This window comes from Phalaenopsis equestris, unplaced genomic scaffold (genome assembly GCF_001263595.1).
Source record: "Phalaenopsis equestris unplaced genomic scaffold, ASM126359v1 Scaffold000002, whole genome shotgun sequence".
Classification (NCBI taxonomy): Eukaryota; Viridiplantae; Streptophyta; class Magnoliopsida; order Asparagales; family Orchidaceae; genus Phalaenopsis; species Phalaenopsis equestris.
In genome coordinates this window covers 13,927,203-13,938,022 of record NW_018164444.1, presented here as the reverse complement: position 1 = coordinate 13,938,022, position 10,820 = coordinate 13,927,203, and the positions used below count along the sequence as shown (strand labels likewise).

The 10,820-nt window shown below is 32.1% G+C and overlaps 2 protein-coding genes across 5 annotated transcripts in view; both read left to right on the top strand.

The window, feature by feature from the left end:
* Positions 1–2,804, top strand: part of LOC110020638 (gamma-glutamyl peptidase 3-like) — a 9,914-nt gene extending 7,110 nt beyond the window's left edge. For 2 of the 3 annotated variants that reach the window (XM_020718827.1, XM_020718819.1), the window contains exons 3-6: positions 214–420; positions 2,146–2,301; positions 2,403–2,570; positions 2,668–2,804. In XM_020718827.1, coding sequence (XP_020574486.1) covers positions 241–420; positions 2,146–2,301; positions 2,403–2,570; positions 2,668–2,781 — 618 coding nt within the window. In that variant the 5' untranslated portion in view covers positions 214–240 and the 3' untranslated portion in view covers positions 2,782–2,804. Of the gene's footprint in view, positions 1–57; positions 421–2,145; positions 2,302–2,402; positions 2,571–2,667 lie in introns of those variants that run through there. The other variant, XM_020718811.1, reaches the window with a different exon arrangement.
* Positions 2,805–4,611: 1,807 nt separating this feature from the next.
* Positions 4,612–10,820, top strand: part of LOC110017951 (protein canopy-1-like) — a gene marked incomplete at its 3' end in the record, with an annotated part of 13,730 nt that continues 7,521 nt past the window's right edge. Inside the window, 3 exon segments of one of the 2 annotated variants that reach the window (XM_020715129.1) lie at positions 4,612–4,843; positions 5,949–5,975; positions 7,040–7,089. In XM_020715129.1, the coding sequence (XP_020570788.1) occupies positions 4,724–4,843; positions 5,949–5,975; positions 7,040–7,089 (197 nt within the window). 2 annotated transcript variants of the gene reach the window in all.

Sequence of the window (10,820 nt, the reverse complement as noted above, 5' to 3'; positions counted from 1 at the left end):
CCCCCCTTCCTCTTCTTCTTCCCCTTCTTATAAAACTAAAAACCATCTGAAACCAGTTTACTTCAAATCTCCTCCCCACTTCTTCTTCCTCCAAACTCAATTCATCCCATGGAAGCAAAGAAGAAGTATGCTCTGTTACAATGTGCAGAGGATACAGATTATGTGAAGGAAGCATATGGAGGATACCTGAAGGTGTTCATGGGATTGTTGCAGGAGGAAGGTGAAGAATGGAATGTCTACATGGCTGAGAAGGGGGAGTTTCCGGCCGGCAGCGATGTCGACGGTTACGACGGGTTTGTTATCAGTGGAAGCAGCAGCGACGCGCATGGGGAAGAAGAATGGATCAAGAGTTTGGTAGAGTTGGTGAGAGTACTTGATGCTCGGAAGAAGAAGGTTTTAGGGGTTTGCTTTGGTCATCAGGTTCTCTCTCTATCTAGCTCTCAATGTTATTTTTTGGCGGTGTTTAAATCCAACGTTCTGTTAAATCGAATTTTCTTACATTCTTCTACTTGACATAAATCCAAATTTATTAAATCCAAGTCGCAACCTTTGAAGCTTATTCAATTTTTATTTATATGTATATATATATATATATGTCTGTGTATGTGTGTCATTAAGACATGCGGAAAATATGAAAAAAATATGTCAAGAACATGAAAGAGATGGGTCTGTTCATGTTTTTCGTTGATTTTATCGAGAAATTATTAGGTACTCTTTTCAATCATAGTCATTCCTTTTATGTTTTTTTTTTTCAAATTAATAAAAATGGGACCCACTATCATACAAACTTTTGTTTGGATGAGTTAATGGATGGCTGTGATCGGAGAGCGCACGCAGAACATACAATCTTTTGTTTGGATGAGTTGATGGATGACTGTGATCGGAGAGCGCACGTAGCTCTGCGTGCGCTCTCCCTATGTAATAATTTTTCGATTTTAGGGGAGAAAAGTTTTATTTTAAAAAATAAAAATATAATGAATTGATAAAAAAAATTATATTAAATTATTTTTAATATTTGGTGTTTTAAATTCAATCAAAAGTGCTGAGTGGATTATTTATCAAAAAAGTTTTGATTTAATATAATATTCTTGTTAATAATAAAAAAAAACTACATTATTACAGTAAGTAAACCAAAATAAATCATCAGAATATTGTAGCAAAATAGTAAACTAATTTTTCTATTTTTTATTTATTTACTTAATTTAACGGGGGAGAATAATTTTTAAACCAAATTTAGACTATATTTAAGGAGATCTAATCATTAAATTAGTCCCACAAATCTCTCCATTAAATCATAATCTGAGAATTTAAAATACCATATCCTTTTCGGAATCCCCTTAATTGGAAAATTAAGTTTTTCATTAGAAAGGCATCGCAGACAAATCTCATGCTTTTTACATATTCAACACTTAAATTTTCATATTTACGTACATAACACTCAAATATTTAAATACAACTATTATAGACATTTGAAAGTGAAATTCTATGACTCCAAGGCATTTTAAATGCAATATCAAACTTTTGGTGCTATGTGTGTAAATATAAAGGATTTGTGTGCTACTTTTGTAAATTTCCAAATAAATGTTTAATACCAATAATGGGAAAAAAATATTACGTCTCGACGCAAGCCAAACAATGTCTGCGATCCATCGGAGGCTGAAAGGAGCGGACGAAAAAAAAAAAAGGAGAAAAAAATGACCTCCGATGGATCTCAAGCGTCGTCCTGACATTCAGACTCTAGACATAATATTTTTTCTTTTTGTAAATTTCCAAATAAATGTTTAATACCAATACGTCCGGACGCAAGCCAAACAATGTCTGCGATCCATCGGAGGTTGAAATGAGCGGAGGAGGAAAAAAAAAAGGAAAAGAAATGACCTCCGATGGATCTCAAGTGTCGTCTCGATTTTCGGACTCCGGACGTAATATTTTTTCCTCACCCGTGTTATTCTCGTATTAGCTGATTTGTATCAAACCAAATCCTATATATATCTGAAGCAGACTAATAACAGCAAATTCCATATACTATTCAATGTTTCTAATTATATACCAATACACACTAAAATGATGTAATTTCTATTTTTGTCATTAATTATTAACAAATATTAATGACCATTTATTACATGTAAAATGTTATGCTGGCAGATAATTGGGAGAGCATTAGGAGGCAAGACAGGAAGAGCAGCCAAAGGATGGGATATAGGGGTGACTTCCATTAATCCCTCTTCTAACTTGAGCAAGTTTTTCTCTCCACTCGAAGCCCCCTCTCAACTTTCCGTGATTGAGTGCCACCGCGACGAGGTTAAATAAACTAGAGAATTTATAGATCGAGTAATATGGACGAATATGTTTATATCTGGTAGTTAAAATTGAGTCTGAAATGTTTGAATCATGTTGTTCAGGTGTGGGAGTTGCCGCCGTCCGTCGAAGTATTAGCTCGATCAGATAGGACGGAAATTGAGATGTTCAAATTCGACGATCATATCATGGGAATTCAAGGTCATCCCGAGTACACCAAAGATGTCCTTTTGCACCTCATCGGTCGCCTTCTTGATCTCAATCTCATTCAGGTGAATTTTTGCTCTTTAATCAATCAATATGACATATTATATATTTATATATATATTTTTTATTTATATGAGAGTAAATTTGGATAATTTGATGCAGAGAGAGCATGCTGAAAATGTGAAGAAGGAATTGAATGAGAGAGAGCCAGATAGGGAAGCTTGGGAGAAGCTGTGCAGAGGGTTCTTGAAGGGGAAGTTAGAGATGAACCAATGAACAAAGTTGTAATTTAGGAGAAGTTGGAGGTTAGAAGTATTTGTAGTATTTATATAATGGAAATTATATTATTTAATGAATATTGTAATTATGTTTGTGTTGTTATTTATTGTTAAAGATTGTATGGGAATCAGAAGAATTCGTTGTTTGTGAGTTAAGCTTCATGTACTAACAAGCTAAGCTCAAACTAACCCGAACTCTACTCATTAGTTTATGAGTCGGCTTATTTTTGAAAAACAACAATTGTTCGATGATAATTGAACTCTCTTATGTATAAATGCATCACTTTCCTTTTGTTTTGGCGAGCCCAAATACTTCTAGTATGTCTTCCCAAACGGTGATAAGCGGAAACAACACGAGGATCTACTCTTCTCCCTCTTCATAAGCATTGACAATATAAAAATCCTACAAGTTTCAAAACAATCAAAAAGGTAATGTTCAAATTAATTTGACATCATGTAATACAACCATATCATACTACAAGATTATTTTTAGATTAATTTGACATCATAATATAATGATGTTGTGATGCATGGTTGATTCCAAAAATTATGCAAAAAATCATAATAATTTATAAATATAATGCATTTAATTTGTGTGTCAGAGAGTGTAATTTTGCCCGAACATTTAATACATAAATAACAACATCAAGATTTAATCAATAGCTTTTACGGCAATAGATTTAAGTATCTGTTTGAGATAGCTGCTATTTATGAAACAGTAAAAAAAATAAGATGATGTTATAAAAATATGTGGTGGCTATTATAATTTTTTTTTTTTGAAAAAATTGGACCGTAACTAGAAAGCTGCTACCGCACCTAATTAGGATCGGTGGAAAATGATAATTTCAACAGCAAATTTTTGAAAAAGCTGTTAAGATATAGTTTATCTAAACCTGTAAATCTGTCACAAACAGACTCTTAAAGCAGAATTAAACAGATTTATTTTTTTATTTAATCTTGGTAACAAATTATTTTAATTTATTTTTATTTAAATTAAATTTATTAATTAAATTGATTAATAAATAATAATTAATTCATATATTATCAATTTAATAATAATTAGATTAATTTACATTTAATTATTTAATAATTAATTAATAAATAAAAGTGCATTTTAAAATTTTAAAATGTTTAATAAATTTCTTAAATAATCTTAATCAATATAATTAATAACAATTAATTAATATTGTGTTAATGTTAATTTATTGTTTAACAAGTAATTTTGTTTAATAATTTTTTTCTTAATAATCAATTAGTTTAGTGAATAATTAAATATTAATTAGTATAATTAATAATAAAATTTAATGGATTTTAATTAAATTTAATAATTAATTTTTATTATATTAATAAAATAATCACAAAGTTTAATTATAACTTTTTGCCATAACAAACATAACAACATTTTAAATCTTGACATAAGTACATAAACAAATTTACATGATTTAATTAGATATATTTAATTCCTTGACAAACAATTTTTAAAATTTAATATTTCTAAAGTTTATTAAATCTAAATTCACTAAATCTACTTAAACACAACTAATCGCGTAATGAGAGAAAAAAAACTCGTCTGAGGTAGCGGCGGTGTTTTCAAAACGTCGTCCTACTGTTTGGAAACTGTATTTGAACAGTTTATCCGAAAATGTGATTTATAAATAAACAACTTATTCGAATAAACACAAGCTGCCTCCAAACACGACTTATTCGAATAAACATAAGCTGCCCCCAAACACACACAACGTGCATTTGCCAAACGAGACCTTCTTGGCGGCGTTCTTAAGTGCGGTAGAAAGGAAAAATAACGTACAATCAAGCAAGGGCGAGCCAGCGCAGACCGTTATTTCCAGCTTTCATAGCCCGCTTTTTGGTGGGCAGCGCTCTACTTTTAAACCAACAATGAAACCCAAATCCGATTTCTGTTAGCCGGCTTGATTGCAGGCATGGAGTGGAAGAGGAAGGGGAAGAACCCTAGATCTGCACTGGTCTCTGCGCTCATTCTTGCAAGCCTTTTGTTAGTTTCTAGCGTGGAAGACGAGTGCTCCGCTTGCAACGCCATTGCGGTATGTCTCCTTCTCTTCTGCTTTAATTGCTTTCACTGAAACGTAATGGCGGTTCGTTATTTGTTCTAGACCGTAGATATCTTAATGAATTTTTAAGTAGTCCAATCTATGGAACAAGCCTCCTTTCATTGGTGTTCGGTTTTGTGGATTTAGAGTTATTCTGCTCTTTAGTGTGTTAGATTTTAGAATTCATTGTAATTGTTGGTGGGTGGATTATTCTATGTGGTTTAGGTGTTGTCTGGCAGCATATGATATTTAAATTAATCTAAATTTGGATTTAATAAATCTTGAATGGGTTAAATCTTAAAAATGGATTTGATAAATCCTGTAAATTCAGTAAAGCTGTCTGGCAATTTCTGCTCTATCCGATTCTTTCAGCATTAACTCCGCAGCTGATGGACTTAAATCCAACTATTCACAGGATTTACTAAATTCAGGATTTACAAACGAAATTCGCGAAATCAGGATTTATTTGTCCCAAACAACCGTCTGGCAAGATTTCGCTTATATCCTGCATAAATCCTTGCCTAAATTCATTGCCAGACAACCATTTGGCAAGGTTTCGCTTATATCCTGCCAAATTGTAAAGAAGACATTGTTAAATCCTACAAATTCTTAAATCCCTTTTTTGCCCTGTTTTGACTTAAATTCGGGATTTAGTAAATCACTTTGAAAGAAGGATTTATGCGACTTGGAGAAGCTAAAACTCAAGGGAAGATAAATCCTATTAAATTCATCTTAAATTGTCAAACAGTTTCTCTGAATTTATTAAGATTTACTTATTAACATACCTAACAGTTTAAAGGATTTGACCCTTTCTTGATTTCATAAATCTGGATTTACAGGTTTACTAAATCCTACTTGCAACCAAACAACCTTAATATTACTTTGTCATTCTCGTCTTAGTTAGGAAATTTTTATGGGTCCTTTGCCTTTCAATATGTGCTAAATGAATGAATTGTTACAAAATTTTTTATTTGCATGCTATTTTGGAATCTTAGCTCCTCCATTATATTTGTTTCTTCTTTCCTTCAAGTGAAATCTAACAAATTTTATTTGGTTGGCATCTCTGGAATCTAATCTTTTTTTTCCCAATGGCATGCAGGATGAGATAGAGATCGAGTTTTTTGATGTAAGATTACTTTCAACGTGTTCTTTTGTCTCAATTCTATGGTAAAATTCATGGAACCTATAAATTGCATGAAGTCAAGCACAAGTAATCTCCTTTTGAATTTCTTCTTTTATTCCGCTTGATTGGACTGCACTTCCTTATTCATTAAGTGTTTTGGAGCTGAGGAATATTAACACTTTTAAAAAGTTTTTTTTTTCATTGGCTAAACAACAATTAATTGAAAGATTAATAGCCAAAAGCTCCTTAAATTCTTTGATTGGACATTAAGTACCTTGAGATACTTGGAAAAGTCATCTCTTCATTTCAAGTTCTGATTATAAGTTACAAATTTAGAGCAGTGAGGTGTGAGAGTGGGAAAAGTTTGGTGGGGAACATAATACAAAAATTGAGAAGCAGTTTTGGGAGAGTATTTTACTTGCAACATATTCTCATAGCTCTCAAGCTGTTCTTTTGAGTGATGATCGAGTAATTTTTAATCTGCATGTCAGGTTGGGCACTAACAATTCTAGTTTGGCTCTTGTACTTTATGTGCCATAACCAGGATTTTTTGTTGTGTTTTTCTTTTATGATTAATAATTGTGCTAACTCTTTGCCTTCAAGTTTCTACTTGCACATGTTCTATGTCTTATGTTCCTGGGGGTGGAAAACGTTATGTTCAGAGTGGGCATTGTCTCCATTAAAATTTACAATTTTTTATATAAATAGTAAAATTTATTTATTTTTTCATATGTAGTTTAGGTTATTTAGTAATTTTTGCAATGTAGTTTAGGTTATTTAGTAATTTTTGCACCCCCCCCCACAAAAAAAAAATGTTAGTTCAACCTCTGTTAAATAATGTACCATGTCATTATCTCACAAAATTCTAGTGCTTATCTTGCTATTTCATTTCTCTAATAAGAAATCTAAAAAGAAAAAGATATTTAGTGATTTTTCCCAGCTTAATGAATAATGTTGGTTCAACCCCTGTTAAATAATGTGCCATGTCATTGTCTCCTAAAGTTCTAGTGTTTATCTTGCTATTTCATTTCTCTAATAAGAATTCTAATAACTATCTTGATTTTCAGCAGGGGTTAGATTCTATTAGTCGTCTTGAAAGAAAAGACGTTGATTACAGGTGCTTTTTAAGAATCTTTGTTTTTTTTTTTTGTAAATTCATCTGTCATCTTCTTCGACTCTTACTTTTAAAGCAATTTACCTGCATTAAATTTTATTTGCTTTTCCATCACTAATACTGCTCAATGTAGGACCAAAAATGTGTATTTGCTTTTGCTCCTAGACAAACTAGATTGTGACCTTTGAAAATTCACAACACAACCTCCCTTGAAGACGTTGAGAGTTTTGTGTTGGAATTCAGAACTAAGTTTTTTCAAAGACAAATGAAATTGTAGATACCACACTATTTAAATATTTCACCCTCATTTTATGAGCACTTAAGATTTAAGATTCTAGCTTTTCCATAGGTGCAAATCTTTATATAGGGGCGGGACCAAGTTATATCTAGCGTGGTCAATTTCTCACCTTGGAAGTTGAGATTTTTCTTTTTATAAGTAATAAATTTTAATATTTTTTCTTACGAACTTTAGGTAATTTAGTAATTTTGCTCATCTCGATATACTTTAAAAATAAAATATTGAGCCCACCCTATAAGATAAAATTGGTTCTGCCCCTATCGCTATAGTTAATTACCCTTTTCAATTAAGGAAAAAACACTTTTAATTAAAGGTAATTATTAGGGCGTTGATTATTCAACAGGTAGCTACAGTAGAACTATGTTTTAAATTTTGAAAATTTTCATTGAGCTCAAGAATGAATGGTGAGAGGAATGATTACAAATCTACTCTATATTTTATGATGCTATCGTCTTGAATTCAAGAAAATTATGAACCTTGATTTATTTAGTCAGAGGAGATATTTAATCAAACCTAACAGCAGAATCATTATCAAAGCCATATGATACTTTCACTGAAAGATTCTTATAGACCTGAGTTGATATTTATATAAGGGGATAAATTCAAGTAAATCTTAACTGATAGAGAGTTTTGTGTCATATCAAATGTTATAACTAGAACGGGCAAAAAGCCATTGTGAAACATATGAGCTATATCTGTGATCATAATATTGTGGAACTATTGAGCCAAACCACTCAGTTAGTGAGTTATGGTCACAACTGTTATGTTTGTGGAACTGTTGAGTTAAATCACACGTATAGAGAACTCAGACCACTTCTTTAGAGACATAAATTATTTTAAGTATGAATATAATAATATATGTAATACAACGTTAGCTATGTGTGAGTTTAGATTTATATCAATGTTATCATCAATGACAAACGACTGCGAAGGATATTCCAATATCTATCAAATAAAAAACACTCAACTTATACACGTGTGCTTGAAATCTTTTTAAAATATCTCTACCAACTTGAATACTCCAACATAATAATTATAAATATTCATCTAAAATTTCAAAATTTTTGTTTATGCAAAATCCCATATTTTCGCCTATTAAAAACGATTCCCTTTTTTATCAATAGAAGAAAAAAAAGAGGGGTAGAGATAGAGAGAGAACCTGATGGAGAAAGCAAACTCCTTAAGAACTTCTACTTAAGAGCATTTAGTCCTCTCTCAAACTCTATCGGATTCTTGATTGAGCCTCTTCGCCATGAGCATTACTGCAGCTTCCACTGATAAAGAGGTCGTCGTAGCGCTCCACATCGGAGTCTTTCAAAAACTACCCATTCACGACCTAACAAATATCCTTTCCTTTCCCTTCCTCCCGAAATAATCCCATTGAGAACCTTCAGATATCCTCTGTGTTTTTTCTTCATATGCTCTGTATCATTTGCACATGGAGAGAAAACTCTTGAGGAAAAGTGTACAGAAGATGCACATCTGCACGAGTATCGATGAAATCCAAGACAAAAAATACAAAGAAGCATGACTAAGGAGGGCTCACAGGCAAATAACCAAAGGTTCACCAGCGGAAGACCGAGTGTCCACCAACAGAAAACTAATGCCGAAGGATCTACTTGACTAGGGACAACCCCCAAAAGGCCCACCAAATACAGACCATTCAAATTAAAGATCGAGACCAACCAAACCAAGTAGAGGCACAACCTGTCTCGCGGCACAACTCGACTCAAGAGGGGAATTCAACATTGCTGGCTATCTTATAGACGCCCTTGAGATCCCTCGTATGGGATCAATAACTAGCCATAGCATAATCCCATAGAGCATCCTGAAAGAATGCCTCGTCAAGGAGTGAGCTATGTGTTAGATTTCGATGATTCTCCATCTGCTCAATGGCCTAACTTTGCTCTGCTGACCTGAGTTTCTTGCCAGGTATCAATCGTCGACCACTAAACTATAATAGCCGAGTGATAAAATCAAGCTGATTGAGTCAAGTCCTGCCGACCTGAAGACCGTCAAGGGCCGACCGACAAACTCGATTCAACATGGTAGAGTGAACCAGTTTTGCAGAACCGGGATCGACTGATTTTAGTCAACCGAGTTATAGGGTAGACCAACTAAAGGCCTATATGTGCAAAATATCTAAAATATCTTGTAACACTCCCATTAAAGCAATTACAAATATTTAACTTCATATATTATACCTCATTTTCTATAAATAGGGGGTTCCTCAGAAAAGACTAATCAACAATTCAAATTATTATTCATTACTGTGCACTTCTCTCTCTATCTATCTCTTTTTACAATCTATTCCTTCGGTGGGATTCACGTATAGATCAAGACCCAAAAAAAGGACGAACAGGAAGAGATTTTGAGCTTTTTTTTAATGTGTTTAGAATAAGAAAAAAAACCTTATATTAATTATCTGTACTATAATGGAAAATAACTTGGATGAATCATGATAGATTTTCAAACCTTTTCATACATTTGACATAAATGCAGCATATAAATAGTTAATTAATATTTATATTATATTCATCTTAAAATAATTTAATTAGATATTGATTTTTTTAATTAAAATTTAATTAAAAAAATTTCCTCAAAAATATCTTCTTCAAAGTTTTTATCAGGATATAATTTAAAATTGTTGACCATTGAATTTATGTGGAGATGAGTACAATATAAATAATTTATGTCACTCTGCTCTCAAAATAAATATGACAACTCTAACCTTCAATCTTTCCGATATTTGCTGATTTCAAGATATCCCAGAAAATATTTAGGTGCTATGATAAAGATTTTGGTTCATGTTATATATTTTACTATCACTTCAAAATAAATATAATTATTTTGAAATTCGTGATACTTTAAAAAAGTTTCTATTAATTAATTTTAATGAATAATAATAATATGCTTAGCATTAATACACCAATTCTCATCTGATGGAGACGTAGAGAAGATCAATTTACTTTCCCGAGAGTCTAACAGTGACAGATGGCAAGAATTAATTAGTGCGTGTTAAGTATGGGTGTAAACGAGCAGAATATGAGCGAGTCTAGACTCAACTCGTGTTCGGCTCATTAAAAAATATTACTGTTCATGTTCGATTCATTTATATTTCAAACACAAAAATTGTGTTTGTGTTCGGCTCGTTTGCTTAGGGAGCAAGCCAAACACGAGGTGTTTGCGAACAAAAAAGTGGTTTTGACAATCCTAATCAAGCAACGATAGGATGTTAAGAATTTGTGCAATATTTAAATCTTATTGTTTATATTAATACACCATTTAATTATAATTTAATATTTTTTTATTCTATTTTCTTAATTACTAATTTTAATTGACTATAAATCTTTTTGTAACCTTGTAGTCAATTAAATTTATTAAAAATACTAATCATTAACACACACACACACACACACACACACATATATATATA